This window comes from Pogonomyrmex barbatus, unplaced genomic scaffold (genome assembly GCF_055798465.1).
Source record: "Pogonomyrmex barbatus isolate J1 unplaced genomic scaffold, ASM5579846v1 scaffold9, whole genome shotgun sequence".
Classification (NCBI taxonomy): domain Eukaryota; kingdom Metazoa; phylum Arthropoda; class Insecta; order Hymenoptera; family Formicidae; genus Pogonomyrmex; species Pogonomyrmex barbatus.
In genome coordinates, this window is record NW_028297193.1 from 6129328 (window position 1) to 6150180 (window position 20853).

The window sequence follows — 20853 nt, forward strand, 5'->3', positions numbered from 1 at the left end:
TATACCTTTATAAAAGTCTGTAAATTAAATATCACATCTGTTATAATTCATCAATTTATTCAACTCTCTTTTCATTTGGTTTTTCATACATCTTCATTTTAAATAATTAGTATAAAATTTTTAACAGTAAAGTAATCTCCTATTTCTGTAGTATTTCCGTATAACAATTTCCTGTACTATAATCATATAATTATATAAATATAAACGCTACATGTGCGCGCGCGCGTGGATGTATGTGTGCAAGCGCGCGCGTGTGCATTTGCTTGTATATATTGCGTATACAATCTTTTTTTGGAAGCGAAATCATATAGAATAAAGGAAATGTAAGATGCATGCATTATTAAAAGAAATATATAAAGAAAATGTTGCATAGATGAAAAATAAAATATAAAATTATTACATGAATATCGATACTTTAAATCAATGAACTGATAAAATGAAGCTTAATGATAAAAATTTAATAATATTAAATATTGCTGATCAATCTATTCTCTAATACAGCAAGATTCTCTAATAAAGAAACGACTTCAACATGTATATCTTAAAAATTTATATTAAATTGAAATGCACCATGAAATTTTTTAAGTCAATTAAAAAAATTCCGCGAAATTATAATTCCGCTCGTACAATTCTTTTGATTTCGCATAATTTTGACATGCTTAATTCTCTCCCCGCTATTAGGTGTTGCAATGATGCTATTTTAGCATCTATAAAAGCAATCTTATCTTTTTTTGAGCCTCTTTTTCTCTTGAGATCCTGCGGCGGAAAATTTACAAAGTTTTGTATAAGGCACCACGGACGTTGTTCGTTCGTCAATGTAATCAAGTCCATGCTAATAGATGAAGAACACAGTATTCGATTTTCATTGATGGGCATTTGTATTGAGAATGCTGTGTCTGTGACTTTTTTCATACAGAACATATTTTGGTTTTTGGAAGCAAAAGTAAACACTACATAACTATTTTTAGGCAATTTGTCTGTAATATTTAAAGTAAGATAGCGATACTTGCACAGCCTGAGTATCTTAATATTAGGATTTACATGCAGTTTTTGTTGGGCAGCATATAAATTTATCCTCCTTAACTTATCTTGCTCGTCAGTCAGATTTTCATAAAGCAAATTCAATTCTTTCGTTTTGTCACAAATGTTCTCCATAATAGCGGCTGATTGGTTAAACATTTCAGTATGTAGTTCGACATAATTGTCGATCGATAAGGAGTGTTCCAACTCTTCGAAAGAGAGTTCAATCAATTCCTTCTTTTGTGACAGAGCTAAAATTACATTTGGCTTGTAGTATTGCATACAGATAAATGTTCTCTCCTCCATTCTTATCTTTAAGATTGCATCGGCATTGAGATCTTTTTTCATGTAATACGTTCTGGATTGATCAGAGCATACTATCCACAAAACATTCTCCATGCACAAACTAAAAATGGCACAGAGTACCGTGCCATTTTTTATATTTTCTCCAAGATATATTTTCTCAAAGACTAGATTATTATCATCACCATATATCAAGATTATCATGTTTGAATATTCTGTGAGTAGTAATAGACCAGCAACCTTGTCACGTTTCTTCACAGGCAGGATATCTATAATAGCACTATTGCTAGTGTAAATCAATTGTGCAATGTTATCCTTTAGTATATACAATTTCTCACAGTGTGCAATGACACATAGATTTTTCTTAGTGTTCCAATCAGCAACCAAATAGTTTATAAGCTGTGCCTCAGTATTTGCTGAGATCAGAGGAAAGGTACAAACCATCTCGCTCACGTTCGACCCAAGGGAAAACAGCAATGTAGACAATTTGATTTGCTTATCGTCAAGATAAACACCATCACTCTTGGCGATAAGCACTTGAAAAAACTCACCACCCATACCTAATGCATTCTTGCTTAAGAGAGCAAACTCGTCAGCTCGGGATAGCTTATAGATACCCTGCATGCATATGACAAATGCTCTGCTATCGAAGAACTGGATCTTTTTGACAGGGAATGGCGTTGACAGAACTCGTGCATTTTGCACCCAATTTGTTTCCTTTATATAGGGAAAAATAATAAGTTTGTCACCATTCCAACAGAAACACGTCTCTATGCCGTAAAAATCGCACACGACAAAGTGCTTCGGCACGATTTCGTCGATCATAATATACATCCTCGGGTTAAATTATTCTTTTTTTTTCTGACATTACATGTCCACAAAAAACAATAAAGAAACATCAGGACGAATAAATTCAACCTTTTTCTAATAAAACCATCCAGAATGTTCCCATGTTTCGCATCCTCGTACAACGATTTGGTAGGTGATAAATTTGTTATCTGATTCTTTTGCACTATCTTTTATTTCCTGTATTTAAAATAAAATAAATATGTATATAATTAGATGTTGAATAAAGAAAATAAACAATACAATTTCACCTACAAAAGTCAGGAAGAATACCGTGCACTTGGTTTAATCTAACCTTCAAAATTGCACTTTATCGAACTTAAGTACCTTTTTAAAACTTTTTCATGCAGCAAAGCAAGATTAGCTTTTATCCCGTTTGATCACGTTGCAATTGACCGTGGCATTAGCCACTCATAGCGTTTAAACAGGAAAACCTCTAGCCATCGGCCGCTGTGAGTGGCTATGGTCAATCGCAACATGGTCAAACGGGACACTCCCTTTTAAATCTTTTCACCTCTCCATCGATTTTTGATAAATCAGCGAACTAGCAAAGGCACGCTGAAAAGTTCGACATTGGTCTAGTTTCCACCAAAATCTTCAATTTGATTCTACATTCGTATGTACTTGACCTGAGAAGTATGCCGATTCAAAGAATTATTATTATTTTATTGTATTTCGTATATGAAGAGTTTTGAAGTGCAATTGAAAAGATTTGTAAGTCATTCAGTTAATTGTAATAAATAATCATTTTTATACGATGTACTTAGCCCGAGAACCAATCATAGTCGATTATTCTCCTATTTTTCGACTATAATTCGTCCATTTCTTATGGCTTAAGGCTTAAATCACCTATTATAGACTGGGACTGACGGAACTTTCGAAATTGTAGCGATACTGCATTATAATGCAGATAATCTTATTTATTATATTATTTTAAGGGCCAAATTGCAAAATCCGGCTCTGTAATAGGTTTTGCGACTTCGTAAAACATGTATTAAGAAAAGACTTGTGGCAAAATATTATCTCGAGAAAAGATTACAAGATAAAATATGATAGAATACAGATTTGTATCTGCATCGCACAAATGAGGTATAAATAAGTTGGCTTGTTGTTCCTGCTGACTCTTAAATATTTAATTATAATTATCTAAATAATTCACAAAACTTTTTAATGATACTTTATAATTCTTTTATACAAAATACAAAGAATTCCATACAAGAACATTGTCTAACTTATCTTCGATTAATTCCGGGCTAAGTACATGATATAAAAATTATTAATTAATTACAATTAACTGAATGATTCATAAACCTTTTCAAGGTTTGCTCTTCAAAACTGTTCATACAAAATACGATTTAAAATAATAATTCTTTGAACCGATATATTTCTCGGATCAAATACATACGAATCGATTCTTTTCGATATGGATCAAATTTAATATGCTGTTTCCATCGGAAATAGAAGTAGAAGTGAGAAAGACTAAGACCTGTTTTACAATGAGTCAATGTCGCAAATCACAAGAATCGATCAGTCACAATCGAATGGGGAGAATATTTGATTGTGATTAGCCCATTTTTATGACCCACGACTACGACACACGATGCATTATAGAACAGGCCTAACATTTCAGTAGAATCAACATAATTTTTGTTTGTCGAATATAAACAAATATAACATCTGAAAAATACATATATAAATTACACTTATAGCTCTCGCACACTGAACGCGACCAGCGACGAGCGAGATGAAAGCTTTGCTTTTTCAAACGTTACATCCGAAAGCAAAACTCTCATTGGACATCGCTCATCTCTCATCGCTCATCGCGTTCGGTGTGCGAGAGCCATTATAGTTGTGTAAAAAAAATGAATTTTGAAATAATTTTGTTGAATCATCAATTATACAGAACCGTACTGATATATAATGAACAATTACTACTGTTATGAAAAGTAAAATTGGTATTATCTACTTTCAATCGTTTCCATCGATTAAGGATATCGATCAAGGGCTTACTATAAATGCTTTGAAGCATTTTTTGATTGGTGCATTGGTAAAATTCTTTGATTGGACAATCAAACGCTTCGAAGCATTTATAGTGTTACATTGATCATAGCCTAAATCTTGTATCAGTTCACTGCCACTCCGATAAGATTTGTGGATCGAAGCGGGATTGAAATGAGCGCAATTTGTCGCGTTTCCATTGATTCAAATCTGGTTCTACGTCGCATTAGGAGCGAATTAAGACATCGGTGGAAACTAGATCATTGTCCAATTAAGATTGCTGTCTCATGGGCACGGAAAATGGACTCGGAAGATGGGAACAGCCAATCAGCATCTAGTATCGCAGTTCCGAAAATTTCAAATAGCTTTTTTATTCAAATAATATATATTAATAATTATCTATAATTTTTCATTATTTAATTCAATTAATAAATTATTCAATTAATAAATGAAATGATGAAAAATTATCAAATTGAAAAAAATATAAGGTTAGAACGGATTCCGTTTCCTGAAAAATATGCTCTATGGGGAATCAGAATGTTTAAAATCGAAACGGAAAGCTAAATGAAATTTTCGAAATGATGGTCCTCACCATTTCACTTTTTCGATTTCGTTTCGATTCCGTTTTCCGTGCCCATGGGACTGCATACTTTTGAAGTTTTTAATAAATTTCGATAAAAAAATCTAAAATTAAAAGATTAAAATTTAATTTAATTAATTTAATTTTTTTTAGAATTAAAATAATTTTTTTCAACTTTGTTTTTTGCATAATTTTCGATTCTCGGTATATGTCTCCTTGGATTTATATTCCTTTTTATTATTTCCAATTTTTCATCATCGCTTTTAGACGATAAAGAATCTATTAATTCTCGCACTGTAAGTGCTACTGCTGCTAATAATAGTTTTCTTCGATCTTGCTCCATTTTGCCGTTTGGTTAGGTTTAACGCTACATTCACTATCGCTGTTCATGGCGTTCGCATTCGATAGCACTATTTTGGCTCCGTGAACGCAGTCGGTAGCGTTGATAACACGGTAGCGAGCTCCCCGAACGCACCCTCAGTGAGCGGGTAAATTTAGCGCGTGAATGACTTGTCGCTGCTTGTCACATATGACCGAATTAGAAAATATCGGTTTGTTGACTTAAAAGTTACTCCAGTTTGTAATGTAATTGTATAATATCGAGAATAATTCTACATGGATGTTATTTACGGCAATCATCATGTGTAAGTATTCGCGTGAAGTGAGCGATTTATTTATTTCGAGATACCTACCGAGATTATATCGCCTTATAACGGTTCGTTTCGTTTGAATCGTAGCGTCAATGGTGCTTCTCCGACGTCAGTTAATCAATACGATGAAGAGATTCAAGTTCGAGGAATTGGAGAGCGCCGTAATACCCATCTTTCCAGAGATTACCTGGACCCGTGTCAGATCTAAATTAATTAAGAATCACAAGAATTTTACAACCACTAATGCGATTCATGTCATCGAAGAAATTCTTGATGTGAGAATCGTTTGACTTATGATCTTCACTTAAAATTTACATATTTACGATAACATAATATTGTTCTTATGTGTCTAACGTTTAATTTGTTCGCAGAATATAGATTTAAGAAAGAAAGACTTACATGACAGATTGGCAATGCTACTAGTAACAGGTAATATGGCAAATTGCTAAATATAACATTTTTACTATCACAATCAGATTTATAGAATCTTGAATCTTTGCTATTTTTCATTTTAGTATGATATATAATAGATACTGAATATCGATTTTACAAAGTAAAAATATTATTTCAGATGTAAGCAGACACAATGTTAGAAAAGTATGGTATGGATATGAATTAATTAATCCAAGTGGAGAGTTAGGACAATTTGGAAAAGAAGAACTACAGGCGAGAATCAAAGAGAAATTTCATTCAAATGATACAGATGTGGATGTAAAAGTTGTGATGTACAACAATATCATATTTATATCTGTGAAAGAGGAAGAGGTAACGAGAAAGAAGAAACAATGGCGATATAGTATGCCAATCTTCTTTGCTTTCTTCCTGGGACACAAATATTTTTTCTGCTCAAGGAAGAATATACCAGTTCACTATATAAAAATGATAGCTATTAGCTTGGGTTATAATAATGGTAAAAGTATCAAATTAATGGGCAAAGACCTCAAGTCTCTGATAAAATTATTATGGATTAAGCAGCAAGGTACTTTATGTGCCGAAAATATTGGTAAACCATTAGTTTACAAATCGTCTGATCCTGTTGTTAGGTAATATTTATTAAAAATATATTCTTTTTTATTTGCTTTTATGAGTATTATTTTATATTATGTATGAGTATTTTATAATTAGATTAAACAATTATTTTTCTTATATAATGTACAAATCTGATTACAGTATTAATGGAATAGATTATAAACAGAACAAGCAACGGAGAAAGTATGCCGAACAATGTTTTGGCAAGGATCCTCCAACTATAGATTTACTTGTTGTTAAGGGACCAGAGGAATCTATACAACATAACATTGTGGCTTCAAAATTACCAAATGAGACTATACATATGAAGTAAGAATTTTTGGTTTTTTAGGATGTACCTAAATTCATAATTTGTACGTTCTCATTTGTTATTTCTTTTTTTAGCTGGGAATTTCGTAGTCATAGTATACCTAGGTTCTTAAGTGCTTTAATTGAAAAGCGTGCGTTTACATTACCATTACATGACTATGTATCAAATCTTATGAGAATAGGAAGAAACGAATTAAAAGTTAAGATTGATGATCATTGATTATAGATATAAATTTGACAGGAGCATTTCATGTAAATGATACCTGTATATTTTTTATTATAAAAAAAATACTAATTTAAATCTTAATTTAACAAATATTAATTTTCAAATAAATGACGTGCAAGATGCAAAAGACAAATTATATTCAATAATTGTACAGAGAATAAAAGATAACATAAAATTAATGAAAATTCTACATAAATTATATTTTGTAATGTAAAACTATTTAAATTTGTGTAAAATATATCGTTATAATAATAGAGGAGAGAAAGAGCAAGAAAAATTAACAATCCAAGGAATCTTTCTAATTTGAATTAGCTGAGATAAAAGAAAAATAGAGAACATTGTATTAAATTTATTATATAACTTTGTTATTACATAGAAATGCCATTAAAAGACTGTTATATTAATAAGGTACATTTGTTGAAAATTCATTTGTTGAACAATATATGTATTTCTCCTACATGCTATTTTCACTAGTTTACATAAAATTCACTTGGTGCGTTATACGTATGATAGTCATATAAAGCGTAATGAGACACCGTTTAGCTAAAACCAGACTATGCATGATTCATTTGTCAAAAAACTATTCCACTGGCGAATTATATGCAAATAATAAATAACAAATAGCAATTTTATTAACGAATCTATCCATTTATACTGTTCACAAATCTTATATAACCAGTAAATTGTGACTCTCAAATCATGAAACGCGCATAGTTTGATATTAGCTTTAAAAAATTGTTCATAGTGGGGATTAGATATTATTCAATGTATATCCATTATCTTGTTTATTATTATATCATATCTTTCCCATTCAGTCTTCATCAGATTCTTCCTCGTCAGATGTTACATCAGGATCGTTTGCTTGCGCCTGGCATTTGTCACAATGACAAACGAACAGATACAAGGAGCTTAATGCCTGCTGTCTGGAATGTCTACTTCTTTCAAGTTGGCATTCATCGAGATAACTCGTGCAAATTTCATCACCAACTTTTATATCACGTATTGCTTTTAATACCAAAGTATTATTTGAATAGGGGAATTCAACAACTGCATTTGGTACGCAACTATGGTTCACTGATGATTGTAAAATGTACAGACCGGATCCTTCGTTATTCAAAAAAGGACCTACCGCTGCAAAATTTTCAAGTTAGGGTAAATATTTTTTAAATACGAGATCAGGAGAAAAATATATTTTAAGTTACCTTCATCCATGGCATCGTAAATTTTCTCTATCAATTTGTCAACGTAAATTCTTTCATCTTTGGGTAATTCTAAAGCGGAAACATTCTTCACCCAGCGGCTGAATGAACTGGTACCAATTCCTTGGCCGTTTGTTCCCACTAAGGCTAATAAACTTCTAAAACCTTCTGGTGTGAACCACTAAGAGTAATAATTTCAATTAATAATAGATATCTAATAATTATATATATATATATATATTTTTTTTTTAAACATACATGTGCAGTGTACTCAGTATTAAGAGCTTCCTTCATCATTTGTTGAAGAATATCGATCTGGCCTACAAACTTTTCTCCTAATAAATAGTGTACAATTTCATGTGTGTCATTGGAAACAGTACGGTGACAAAACTGTGAAAACATTGCTAAGGCTTCTTCCTTGTCATTTGCCTGATTAATCAAAGCAACCATCCTTGCCAGCAACATGATCGATGCACTTTCAGGTGGATAATGCATTTGTTTCCATGTTTCACATAATTGGTTGAGAGGGTGACTCTCGTCCTTAACTCTTGATTGTAGGCACAGTATATTGTGATATCTGAGACAAATATATAACATAATTATTTTTAGTGCAATATTTTATTAGAGATCTCAAATAGAACGATAATTTTAAAATATAAAGCACAATAATTTATGATATTCATAAATTTATGATATTTGTTACGATATAACATCTTTTAAATTGTCTTTTATTATCACTCTTTTTAAAGTTAGATGAAAATAAAAATTCAACTTGTAGTTACCTTTGAAATGCTTCATTTTGGCAATCGATGCTGCAATATTTGACTCCGCATAGGGGACATTCAGTTATTAAACTCTTATTTACCTCGCAGCATTCTCTATGTGGTAGAGCAACGAAGCTCGAATTACCCGTCAGTCGTCGGACATTCTCGTCTGCGGTCTCCAGTGGTCTGAGGCAATGATCACAAGCCAAATATCCAAATTCGGAGTTCCACAAGAATTGACAGCAAACCACGGGTCTTTCCTCCAGTATTATATCCCCCTCTTTGAATGCGCGATTAGAGAATAATCCCTTGCCCTACAACGCGAATGCGTGAATTAATATTCTATAAACTAAGCAACGGATTTAATATTATATGAACTAAGCAGCGGTCTCCATATATATTCTATTAAAAAAAAAAAAAGAGAGAGAAATTTCATAGTGAAAATGGCATGATTGGTGACCAAGATGAGTACATCTCACCTTCTCATCGTTCACCACTTTGATGTAAAAGCCTTTATCCGCCATAACCCCGTCGTTGAACACACCTGATTACACCGAGTGCAAAGGCCGCAACCCGAGCGGATAAAAAAAAAAAATCAACCTGAGAAATTCAAATCCTAACCACGAGCGCGTATCGACAACCGCCGCGAGGATAGTCGCGGACGCGCACTGTGGCGTACCGCTGAAATCAAATTGCCATCTCGTGCTCGCGAAATACGCGACTTCTTTTTCCTCGGAATTTTCAATTTGCGTCTCTCGCACGGCGGAAAATTAATCATAAATTTTTATGATTTGTCACTCGATTCGTGATCGATCGCGATATTCACGTCGGATGTCTACCGCCGCGACCGATGTGCCGCGGCGCGCTTCCGGCGGTTCGACTTCCGCGAAGAAGCGCATCGTGCTGTTAGTGATTCGTCGTGTGCGTTTCGCGGGTCGTCGAGAATTCTTGCCAGATCCTCGTCCGCTCCCCGACGGTTTCTCGAGGAAACGATGAACGGAACGATGGCCATGGTGAGCGAGTTTTCCGCGCGTGAGAATCCTTGCGATCCTCCGGTGGCGAGCGCCGCCCGTCGTCGTCGTCGAGCGACGACGACAGCGGCTAATCTTTTGGCGGCGTAATGGCGATTGCCGTGGAAGCCACCTTTTCGATTTTTCGCGCGGCCTTCGCCGAGAATGGCCTTCGGTATCGAACGCACGATTACGCCGAAAGAGATATGTCAAATCTGCGAAAGACAAATTTTACCAAATATTGTAAATTAGTTGTAAATTACAAATTTTCAATAGTTGTAAATTATTTTATCGGCAAACAGAATTTGTCAGAATTTGTCAGAATTTGTCAGAATTTGATGAATTCGCAGTCACTTTATTTAAATGTGTTCCATTTACAAAACATGTTGGCATTTTTTTAATTAATTTTCATTGATAATTTCATTCATGTGTATGTTATTGGATTTGTTTCTGTTTATAGGCACCAGCGTCACAGAATAGTGCAGAGCCACCGGTGAAAAAGACCAAAGTGGAAGGTAAATTGTTAATACAGCCAAAAAGTTGTTATTCCTGTGATAATTATAATATTATATATATAATTGTACTAGTGGGAAACGCAATGAAACAGAGACAACGGCAAGTGTAATGTGTGTACGTTAAGAGCAAGAACATGAACATGGAAATATGGTAGCTACTTAGGACACTCGGGTGCTAGTTTTCTCTTTAAAAAATAATATGCTGCCAGACTATAAAACTGCAGAATGCTGTTCACAAGCAGTTTTGAGCGTAAATTTTGGTAGGCTAGGGTAATAGTTGATGACTGTATGGCGCTTAAATTACACTAATGTATGGTTGTCCTTCTGTTCTGTTCTGATGTTCCAGCGGAGAGACAGTACAGAATCCGTGGCCTACGACTGAGCTGTGATCATGAGCGTGCGCCAAACAAAGAAAGACTACATTCGTTGAACAGAACAAATCAGAGTTTAACAAACTCCCGCATCTATTACCGAGTACCAAATACGATGCATATTCTAGATAGGTCAGCATTTTAGGGTTTAGAATTTCTTTCTTTCTGATTATGAGTCTCCTTTGCGGGTGAGCTTAAATTGATCATTTTGAGTAAACGACTATATAATTTTTTTCTTTATTAATACAATGATGTAAAAAAATGTGTTTTTTGATTATGCGATCATCTTGTGGAATTATTATTGTTAAAACATAATATTTCCACTTATGAAAGATCCTATGGAGGCTTGTAATTGGGAGTGGTAATGGCGAAGATATAATATATATTAAATATATCATGTTGAATGTTCATTTATATTTATATTAAATGAAGTCGGTAAATTAGCACATCGATACAGTCATGGGTAATTTAGAGATTCATCTAATTGAATTTCTTTCAAATGTGATCTGACAAGTATGTGATGGCTATTTTCGTTACTTTTGTGTTCGCATTTTATTCTACCGCTGAGCGAAATATGTGCTATTTCGAGACGTGTTATAACGATATCCGAGTGCGCGCGTGTAGTTGATCAGTGAAAAGATTGATCGCAAGCAGAATCTAAAATTATGATGTGTTGGACTTTTTATAACTTTATTAATCATATTTTTAGATTTTAGATTTTATCATGGGAACCAAAAATTTTTACATTAAATGTGTCTACATTTTTACATTAAATGTGTCTACATCAAAGGTCTCGCCATTGCTACATGAAAATTGTTAGGTTGAAAAGTGATAGGTTGGAGAAGGCAAAGACTAAGGATATGGCGCAGAAAATGCACTGAGAGTATTCTCCTTTGCTTTGTGCTTACAGATTTGTGCGTCGCCTCAATCTCGGATAATTTGCGCACAACCGTCATTGCTCAGCCCAGAACACGGTTAGCTGTAAATCGAATGATCGAACAAAACTTTAAGAGGCTTTTAATTCCTGAAAAGTCGCACTGACTTCTGTTTTTCTGTTTCTGATTTCTGTTTCAGAGACTAGCAGACCAAATTGGTTATGAAACCTAATCTAATTATGAGTAGTATGAGATTTTTGGGGCTGATTGTGCAAACAGTAATTAAAGCTTAAATTTAATAATACTCCTCGGCTAATGACTAATTTGTCAAAGTTTAATGCATACAAATAATGTTCGGTCCATCCATTTTCTCTTATATAAGTCGTTTTATCGTTTCTGACAAAATTTCTTGTGGTCTTCGTACAATCTATACTTTGTGTCTTCCAACAGCATTCATCAAACGAGAGAAATATTTCTTCGTTTCGATGTTTGCATAAATGTATGGTTTTTATATATACAATTTTACATACAAATATCTATAATAACATCCACATACATATATATATATATATATAACCATATATATTAAAAAGAGTTGTAATATTCCTTGATCGTTTTAATTTCTGTGAACTTACAGTTTGGAGGACGGTTTTATCATAGCAGCTTCTGGCGTGACGTCACGGTACTCCCGTGTTAAGAAAGATATTCCACAATACGAATAAGAATAACGCGCCCGCATACACCAATGCGACTAATAGAAGTTTTACTAGCCTAGGGCAATAGGTCATCCAGCTGTTACATATGTATATCCGTGTACGAATCTGTACATACATAGATGTTTTCCCCAAAAGTTTAATCAAAGACAAACGTTTGATATATATTACTGCGATAGCAGTTGTTTTATCTAAAATATTAAAATTTTTATGAATTGGATTTTAAAAATGTGAGATATAATAGCCACCCGATCAAGATTTACTGATAAGAAAGTAATTTCCAATTAAATTGGATTATTAAAAAAATAAAATAACTTGGTGGCGTAGCTGGTTCTATTAAAAAAAAAAAAAAAAATGGAATGGTTCAAATATTCTTCATATTTGTCTACTTTAATACAAATTGTCTAATGCATGATTTCTTTGTAGGAAATGCATCAGAGTTCTTATCAGGCCCCATATATGATCTCAATCAAATAGGCCAGGTCGTTGCTGGTATGTATAACATTATATATTTTTTTACTTTATATTTAAATTTTTCTGTAAATTTCTGTAAAAATCTGTTTCATCTTAAACAAATGATGTATCATATCAATAGTGACGTTATTTTACAAGTCAATTCAATTTAAGTAATATTGAACATTGACGCGGATTTTATGGACGAGTTGCTGATAAGATCTGATATGAAATAATTAATCTTTATCGCTTTGAATCACTCTAGATTAGTCTAATTCATATTTTTTTCTATTTTATAGGACCTGGAGCTAAGTATCTGACACTACCTGGAATATTAGGAGCTGGTCTACCGAAAATTACGTCCGAGCAGCAAGATACTGTAAACAGGGCGAAGAAATATGCGATGGAACAGAGCATTAAGATGGTCCTCATGAAGCAAACTTTGGCCCATCAACAACAGGTAATTTCTAAATTGCCAATATTTAACGTAATTCAACAACTTTACATGTATTTGACATTTCAATTTCATTGTGCCATTTTTAAAATTTTATTATAATGAAAAATTATCTTATGGATGGTTACATTTAATATACAATCGGTTATCAACCCATGAATTTTTAAGACCGATGAATTTTTCTTTAATTTTAAAAATGCATAATGGAAATGTATGCATGTGTATACATGTGTATAATAACTTAATCACTGAATTTGCAAATGAGAATAAATCAGAATTTATGTTAGAATATATTAGAATTAATACATTTATCTATTTAAATATATATTTATAAATTAGCCTTTCTATTTTTCGTAAATTTGTTGAATATTCAACTTTTAACTCTTTGCTTATCAATGAAATGTGCTGATCAGCCAATTCGGTGATTAAGTTAGTTTTAGTAAGTTTTTTTAGTTTAGTAAGTTATATAAAATTGATTTGTATTATATCGTTTATATATGTATAAACAATTTCCTCTATTCAGCTCTTTTTTTACTGATATATAAATTGATATATATAAACATATAAATCATAAACTTTGTACACGATTTTAAAATATTTAACATATAGCTCGTCCCGCCGAGTCAATTACTATACAAATGCTAAGAATAATAGAACAAGCATTGGAATGTCTAATTCTGATCGGCTCATTTTTTCTCCCCGCAGAAGAATAAGTTGGTCCTGCGGCAGCAAGTTTTATTGCTAATGTGCAGGTTAGTGTGAATCCATATCAAGAAATAATAAATCTGCCTTATGGTCGAAATTTCCCCGAGTTGCTACTATAAGAAAAGGTTAGATATAACTTGTGATAGTATAGTCGGCGGGAGCAGAGCTGTACAACGCGAAGGAGGATAAGTTTTTATGAATACATGAATCTTGAAATGATTTTAACAATACTTCTGTGCTCGATCGTATTTCTGCTTCGGAGAATAAAAATAATGTAAAAAGTTACTTTCCAAAGCTATTCAGAAATGTGAAAACAGAAAAAAAATAGAAAAATTGCTCTAAAACACTTTTTATATAAATAACTAATTTTGCTTTTCATAAATTTTATAAATCAATAAATTTTTATATTTTTTAAAGCTTGTGATGTTCGATTTACATAATCCATATGAGATATTACTGTTCATATATATAACTCTAAATAATCTCTAATTTTTTTATAGAGATTTATATATTTGTATAAAATATAATAGTTTATTTTAATATTTTTATAATATTGTAAACAATTATGATACATTTTTTTTAATACTGTAAGATTTAAATTGATATTAAAAAAATATTAATATTAAAAAATCGAGCAAAGAAGTTTAAATGATAAAAGAGCTTGAGGGATTACTTGAAATCAATGAGATGTTATATGTAAATGGGGGAGGGATATCAATAGAAGGCCTCTGGTCCTTTGTGTTGCAGCAAATGGCTAGTCAACGGAATCAGGTGCAAAGACAGCAGGCTCTCGCCCTCATGTGCAGGTTTGTTTGTTCTTTGTTTTAACCCTACAAAACCTTACAAAACTTTTTTGTGCAAGATCTATCGTTATAGTTTAAGAGAATTATGGTAGAAATATAAAATATTTTATTACTTTTTAAAAAAGATTTTATTTCTATATTTTGAGTAATTTTAAGTATATTCAATTTATTAAGAAAGTAATTATAATATAAAATTATAAATATTTTCTATTTTTAATTTTTAATTATATAAAGAGATGTCAATAAGTTTTTTTAATCACATTAATAAATTACAAAAATTTGTTTCTTAGAGCTTTTAATGTTATCCTCGGTTTCCAAATATCCTGAAGCAAACATTGATCCTTCTAACATACACGTAAGCACGCGCGCGCACACACACGCGCACACACACACACACACACACACACACACACACACACACACACACACACACACACACCTTATTTTCACGATATTTTTCACATTAATTTTTATTAATAGCAATTCTGTCTCACGTATTATAACATTCGTTTAATTTATGTGTATTTCTTATATTTAGCAACAATTTATTAAATCAAGTTATAATTAATGCATATTTTATGTTACATTTCCTTTTTTATAGAAATAAAAATATTCGATATTATTTTTATCAGATTGTAAATTAAATAAGTACTATGTTTATATCAATCACTTGCAAAATTTTATTTACATAAGTATATACATAAGTAGATAAAGAAATCATGATGTATTTAAACATGAATTATTTAAAAAAAAAAAAATAGAAAAAACAATGGATAGTTACATGAAACATTTTAAAAAACCGTTATATTATATGCATAGTAAATGAAAATAAATTTTTTAAGTCTTAAAAACAATTGTTAAATGTATAATGTAAATGTATAATGTAATTTCAATATTTAAGATATAATAGATTATTATAATTATTTATTTAAAATAAAATATGCTTTTTAGTCTTATGCATGATGATGCAAGTGATTGATATGTGCAAATTTAAGTAAAATAAAATATTAGCAAAATATGTGACATCGACATTAATACTACATATATATGATTGTATGACAGGGTTTATGTAGGCAGCATCAGTTTTGAATTGAAAGAAGATACAATCAGGCAAGCTTTCTTGCCATTCGGACCGATTAAATCCATCAATATGTCTTGGGACCCCGTTACGCAGAAACACAAGGGTTTCGCCTTTGTCGAATACGAGATACCCGAAGCCGCACAACTTGCTTTGGAACAAATGAACGGTGTCATGATCGGTGGCCGCAACATCAAGGTAGCAGGACGTACCTATATAACGAATTTCCTGTCCCCCAGCAATCCTATCATCCCGCCGGAGGTCGGCAAATTTTTATTTAGCTCTTTATCCAATATCCATGATCTTCGAGCAAACTGCATCCAAACTGCATTTAATTGCAATTCGCTCGAAAATCTTAATATACTTTTATTATGTATATATTACTTTGAATTCATTAATTTATCGAATAACATCCCGTTATGTATATTCTGTGTTATATATTTACTTAGTAAATAGCTTTTCACTAATATTTATATATCGTGAGAGTACATCTTACAGAATATTTTTTTCTCGTACTTTCCTCAGGTAGTGGGACGTCCGTCCAATATGCCACAAGCGCAATCGGTAATCGATGAGATCACTGAAGAGAGCAAACATTACAATCGTATATATATCGCTTCAATACATCAAGACCTAACAGAAGAAGATATCAAGTCAGTTTTTGAAGCATTTGGGCCAATCACGTATTGTAAGCTCGCTCAAGGTAGTTCGCCGCATCGACACAAGGGTTATGGCTTCATCGAATACGAGACAATGCAAGCTGCGCTGGAGGCTATTGCTTCTATGAATTTATTCGATCTCGGTGGTCAATATCTGAGAGTAGGCAGAGCTATAACGCCGCCGAATGCACTTATGGGACCTCCTAGTGGCACCAGCATGATGCCGACCGCGGCCGCGGTGGCAGCAGCGGCTGCAACGGCGAAAATTCAAGCGATGGATGCTGTTGCTAGCAATGCGGTCGCATTAGGCCTCACCAAACTTGGAGCTGCCGCACCACCGATTTTGAATCAAAGTTCGTAAATTCGTCAATTTTCGTATTTACGTTGAATCTAAGTTAGAAAAAAATTATATCTTTAATATTTATTGTTTTTATTATAGCGCTTCCCGGAGTGGTACGACCTACTATAGCACCCGCAACAATAATGGCACCACCGGTAGCCACGGTAGCACCAGTGATACCTCCGCCTGGTATAGCTATACCGCAAACTTTAACGCGACCGCCCGCTATTATTCAACCAATTCCTGGTCAACCAGTTGTTATACCACCTCCTGCTGTTGTCGCGCCAACGATTGTCGGCACACCAGTTGTACGTATTCTACCAATACATTGGAATAAGAAGTATTGAAATATAAAAATATTGAATGTACTAAATCGTTATGATAAATCTGCTTATTAGATACCGGTTACAACTACTGCAAATTCCGATATTATTATGAGACGAGCGCAAGAACAAGCAGCTCACCAAAAACAACAGGAGGAATTGCAGAAGAAACTCTTGGAAGAAACGGAACCGCAAACGTTACAACAGCAAGAAAATATGTCTATTAAAGGCCAGAGCGCACGTCATCTCGTGATGCAGAAGCTCATGCGTAAGGTCGAGTCCCGAGTCGTCATCTTAAGAAATATGGTAGCGCCGGAAGATGTGGACGAGACACTACAAGAAGAGATCCAGGACGAGTGTTCCAAGTTCGGTGTGGTCGTTCGGGTTATTATTTATAAGGAGAGGCAATCCGAGGATGACGAAAATGCGGAAGTCATCGTAAAAATATTCGTCGAATTCGCCGAAATGAATGGTAAAATATAATTATTGTATATGATAAAAATATGCATAGACAGGACACCTTTTGCTAAGGCTTCTGAGTACTCGACTAAGAACTTCGCATTAACGATAGCGTCGCGATGAAAAATAGCGTATTCATCTTGTTCATCTTTATATAAGTGACGTGCGGACAACGAAATTTTTTATTGCAGTTATTTTCATTGTTATGATCTTAATCGTGCAGATGTGACTTGTTTCGTACTTAATAGATTCGTAAAAATGAGCAACTAAAATTATCTTTAAACATTACATGTAAGAGCATTTTTTCTGCTTCTTTCAGCAGTTGTCAAACCGTGTGTTTTCTGCCTAAACAGGCTTCATGTTCATGTCTCTTTTACAGCTATTTATTATCAGGAAGAGAAAGGATAGCAGCGGTCCATTTTCACAAGTGTTTTAAAACCATATTTATCACTATCAGTTATTATTTTAATCAAATATCTCTTTATTTGCAAAATTAATGCGATAAACTTTACTATGTCATTTCTCGCCTATGACGTCACGATTCCAATATGGTCGCAGTGACTACTCAGGAGCCTTAATATTATAATATTTTTGTATATACAGTGAAAAGAGAAAACAATTTATTATAAAAAATTCAAATCATTCTATTTAAAAAAGATGCGTTAAAAATCAACTGTGAGCTTAAGAAAAATTAATTTCCGATTATATTTCTGTCTTTAAATAACCTTTGTAATTTTTAAATTTTTTTATATGTTCAAATTCATCGAAGATATTTAAGTATTTTGTTTTTGAGGTAATCCATCTTGTATAACGCATCCTAGATCAAACTCAATTACATACATTATCAGTCTGTCATATTATTATTGGATTGCTTTTTCTATTTTTCAGAAGCGGAACGTGCGAGAGATTCGCTGAACGGTCGTTATTTCGGCGGACGGCTCGTTAAGGGAGAATTATATGATCAAGCCCTGTTTGACAATAGTGATTTTTCTGGTTGATGCGCGGAAATGCTCTCATACTTTCTATATACTAAATTTTTATTAAATTCGCGTCGAAGGAAGATTAAATTTAATTTTGACTGACAGCTTGATCTTCGTTATTTAAGCTATTATTTATAAGATTTTAGAGTCACATGAGTTGAGTCAAAAAGTATTTGGTCAGGTATTTGCGATATCATAGTTCTAATGATAAGTTCTACAGTAATTAAGTTACAGAAATGAATGTAATATACAAGAATTTGGTAGCATAGCTGGAACATTTAAGTTAATCAAATGTGATTCAAAATATTTCGTATATTCAACTTTGTTTTTCTTTATAAAATTTATCACAATCACAACTGCAATTGCAAATTAGAATCAGCATCAAGAAATAAATAGATAATGTATCAATCTACCTATCCAATATATATAGTACCTTTATTATAATTTCATTAAGAATGAGATTGTGTATGAAAGTGATAGATTTTAATTTACATGTATAGAAAAAAGTTAGAATATTAATAAATTGTTTTACATATATAATACAAGATAATTTATTTAAGGAGAATAATTAGTAACATTCAAACTTTAAATCTACATAAAATCTGTAATCTATGTTGAAAAACAAAATTTGTCTAAAATACTTGAATACTCGAAACTATTGCAAAGTTCAAATATTTTATTGCATAAATAAATTCCTCTAAAGGAAATAGACTTTCCTTTAAATTTTGCTAGTGGCATGTTGATTATTTATATGCATCTTTTGGTACATAACTATTACCAGCATTTTTATACTCTTCATAGACTGGAAAATTTTCAGGATTAGCTGTTTGGGAAGTAGATGGAGCGAGAAGATCTTGAGAGTCTTCATTTTTCGGTTGGTTCCCTGTTAAAAGTTTCGCGGCATTCTTTTTCTTGGTGATTGCTAATTGATAATTGGCTTCTATTTCTTCTCGCGTAGGCGGATCTTTTCTGCGGTATCTCAACCAGGACTCCCATTCCGCAGGCAGTTCCTGTTCAAAATCATCTTTGTTTACTGGAACGAAATACCGTGGAGGTATTTTCCGAGCGGAATAGCGAATCTCTTCCTCGTAATACTTCGTGCCATAATAATCTTCGCCCATCAGTTTGCGGCGAAAGTACTTCGGCTTAAACGAAGACACAAATCTGTTCCAAAGTATTTTCAGCACACCTCGTTCTTTAGCCATATTGTACTGCATAAAAGAAAGAGAACAATTCTATACGTATAAAATACATTAAAATTACTGAATAATTAAATTAAATGAGAAAATATCGAAAATCGCTATAAGAACGCTAGCTAGTTTCGTAACAATTCATAATCTCAAGACAGTGTCATTTGAAGATTTTGAGTAGAATAGTACAGATTTTCTTAAAACATAAATTATAACTTCACGCGCGACTTGTAGTTGATCTATAACTTCAATAATATTCCTCTAATAATTTAAATTAATTATAAATAGAATCACACACCGTTCGTTATATGTACACACAAATTACAGGACCGTGATTTGCTTCTTAGGTTAGAATTCCATCCTCACCTTATCTTATCCGCGCCTTGAATTCTGATAACTTTTGAGACGAGCTTGATAGTTTTTTGTTCAATTAGATTGGCAGCGCCGAGAGACTTAATTTCCGCTGATTCGCGGAAGACACAAAATGACAGCGCGCTGCCACGTCCGAAGCACCGACCAAGTAATATTCAAGTTCAACAAGCTTATGAAAGTTTCTCGGCTATTAAAATAATAAACGGTTAGCTCATAATATAATATTAACTTTATTAATTTATCATCATCCTAATGTCATAGACATGTATGTACATTCATGATTTAATAATATTTGATTTCACTTGAAGCTACACTTTTATCAGACCTATTCTTTTTAACTAAACTTCTTGCACAGTTCATCTTTTTTCTCCAACACAGAAAGAAAAATAGGAAAAATAAAATCCAAAAAGTTTCGTTCAATTTAAAAGAACAGGATTTTTCTTTCCGTATTGAAAAAAAAAAAAGAGAACAAATAAACAGTATAAGAAGTTTAGCTCAAAAAAAAAAAGAAAAAAAAATAGGTTTATTGTTATTCCAGCGAGCACGGCACTGGCCCACTCGATACGTCACTTCCAGGCGTGGTGGAGCGCGTCTCGTGCACGCATGAAAGGCCCGCGCAGGCTCGCGCG

General features: G+C 32.9%; 5 protein-coding genes across 9 annotated transcripts; 2 read left to right on the forward strand and 3 right to left on the reverse strand.

The window, feature by feature from the left end:
- Window positions 1-40: 40 nt before the first annotated feature.
- Window positions 41-2686, reverse strand: LOC105433594 (uncharacterized). Of its 2 annotated transcripts, none has more exons than XM_011648978.3 (2): window positions 2497-2686; window positions 41-2349 (listed from the first exon to the last, which is right to left on the reverse strand). In XM_011648978.3, the coding sequence occupies exon 2, from the start codon at window positions 2155-2157 to the stop codon at window positions 610-612; it is 1548 nt and encodes a 515-aa protein (XP_011647280.2). In that variant the 5' UTR covers window positions 2158-2349; window positions 2497-2686; the 3' UTR covers window positions 41-609. The 2 variants fall into 2 exon arrangements, with proteins under 2 accessions (XP_011647280.2, XP_011647279.2); XM_011648977.3 differs by having other exon boundaries at window positions 2425-2686.
- A 2497-nt stretch (window positions 2687-5183) lies between these two features.
- Window positions 5184-7372, forward strand: LOC105433592 (uncharacterized). Its single transcript, XM_011648976.3, has 6 exons — window positions 5184-5391; window positions 5485-5672; window positions 5769-5826; window positions 5969-6440; window positions 6568-6735; window positions 6811-7372. Exons 1-6 carry the CDS (start codon window positions 5367-5369, stop codon window positions 6953-6955), a joined length of 1056 nt encoding a protein of 351 aa, XP_011647278.2. The 5' UTR covers window positions 5184-5366; the 3' UTR covers window positions 6956-7372.
- Smyd5 (SET and MYND domain containing, class 5) lies at window positions 7296-9596 on the reverse strand. Its single transcript, XM_011648970.3, has 5 exons — window positions 9404-9596; window positions 8943-9238; window positions 8419-8737; window positions 8164-8341; window positions 7296-8092 (listed from the first exon to the last, which is right to left on the reverse strand). Exons 1-5 carry the CDS (start codon window positions 9446-9448, stop codon window positions 7773-7775), a joined length of 1158 nt encoding a protein of 385 aa, XP_011647272.2. The 5' UTR covers window positions 9449-9596; the 3' UTR covers window positions 7296-7772.
- Window positions 9597-9768: 172 nt separating this feature from the next.
- hfp (Poly(U)-binding-splicing factor hfp) lies at window positions 9769-19212 on the forward strand. 3 transcript variants are annotated; one of them, XM_011648971.3, is made up of 10 exons: window positions 9769-9937; window positions 10395-10449; window positions 12835-12900; window positions 13161-13321; window positions 14768-14826; window positions 15886-16099; window positions 16427-16913; window positions 17000-17208; window positions 17299-17695; window positions 18571-19212. In XM_011648971.3, exons 1-10 carry the CDS (start codon window positions 9917-9919, stop codon window positions 18678-18680), a joined length of 1779 nt encoding a protein of 592 aa, XP_011647273.1. In that variant the 5' UTR covers window positions 9769-9916; the 3' UTR covers window positions 18681-19212. The 3 variants fall into 3 exon arrangements, with proteins under 3 accessions (XP_011647273.1, XP_011647274.1, XP_011647275.1); XM_011648972.3 differs by lacking the exons at window positions 9769-9937; window positions 10395-10449 and adding an exon at window positions 12333-12508; XM_011648973.3 differs by lacking the exons at window positions 9769-9937; window positions 10395-10449; window positions 12835-12900 and adding an exon at window positions 14021-14067 and having other exon boundaries at window positions 13226-13321.
- LOC105433591 (uncharacterized) lies at window positions 19203-20682 on the reverse strand. 2 transcript variants are annotated; one of them, XM_089084904.1, is made up of 2 exons: window positions 20219-20682; window positions 19203-19873 (listed from the first exon to the last, which is right to left on the reverse strand). In XM_089084904.1, exon 2 carries the CDS (start codon window positions 19865-19867, stop codon window positions 19406-19408), a length of 462 nt encoding a protein of 153 aa, XP_088941030.1. In that variant the 5' UTR covers window positions 19868-19873; window positions 20219-20682; the 3' UTR covers window positions 19203-19405. The 2 variants fall into 2 exon arrangements, with proteins under 2 accessions (XP_088941030.1, XP_011647276.2); XM_011648974.3 differs by having other exon boundaries at window positions 20151-20670.
- Window positions 20683-20853: the final 171 nt, after the last annotated feature.

Bases quoted from the DNA above. Each gene is read 5' to 3' on its own strand.
- LOC105433594 (XM_011648978.3), bottom strand. From the start codon at position 2,157: ATGTATATTATGATCGACGAAATCGTGCCGAAGCACTTTGTCGTGTGC.
- LOC105433592 (XM_011648976.3), top strand. From the start codon at position 5,367: ATGTTATTTACGGCAATCATCATGT. The intron at 5,392-5,484 runs GTAAGTATTCGC...TTTGAATCGTAG, and splicing joins ATTTACGGCAATCATCATGT to CGTCAATGGTGCTTCTCCGA. The intron at 5,673-5,768 runs GTGAGAATCGTT...ATTTGTTCGCAG, and splicing joins TCATCGAAGAAATTCTTGAT to AATATAGATTTAAGAAAGAA.
- Smyd5 (XM_011648970.3), bottom strand. From the start codon at position 9,448: ATGGCGGATAAAGGCTTTTACATCAAAGTGGTGAACGATGAGAAG. The intron at 8,738-8,942 runs GTAACTACAAGT...TATTTGTCTCAG, and splicing joins CAAAATGAAGCATTTCAAAG to ATATCACAATATACTGTGCC. The intron at 8,093-8,163 runs GTAACTTAAAAT...AAAATTTTGCAG, and splicing joins TTACGATGCCATGGATGAAG to CGGTAGGTCCTTTTTTGAAT.
- hfp (XM_011648971.3), top strand. From the start codon at position 9,917: ATGAACGGAACGATGGCCATG. The intron at 12,901-13,160 runs GTATGTATAACA...TCTATTTTATAG, and splicing joins AATAGGCCAGGTCGTTGCTG to GACCTGGAGCTAAGTATCTG. The intron at 17,209-17,298 runs GTACGTATTCTA...TCTGCTTATTAG, and splicing joins CGATTGTCGGCACACCAGTT to ATACCGGTTACAACTACTGC.
- LOC105433591 (XM_089084904.1), bottom strand. From the start codon at position 19,867: ATGGCTAAAGAACGAGGTGTGCTGAAAATACTTTGGAACAGATTTGTG.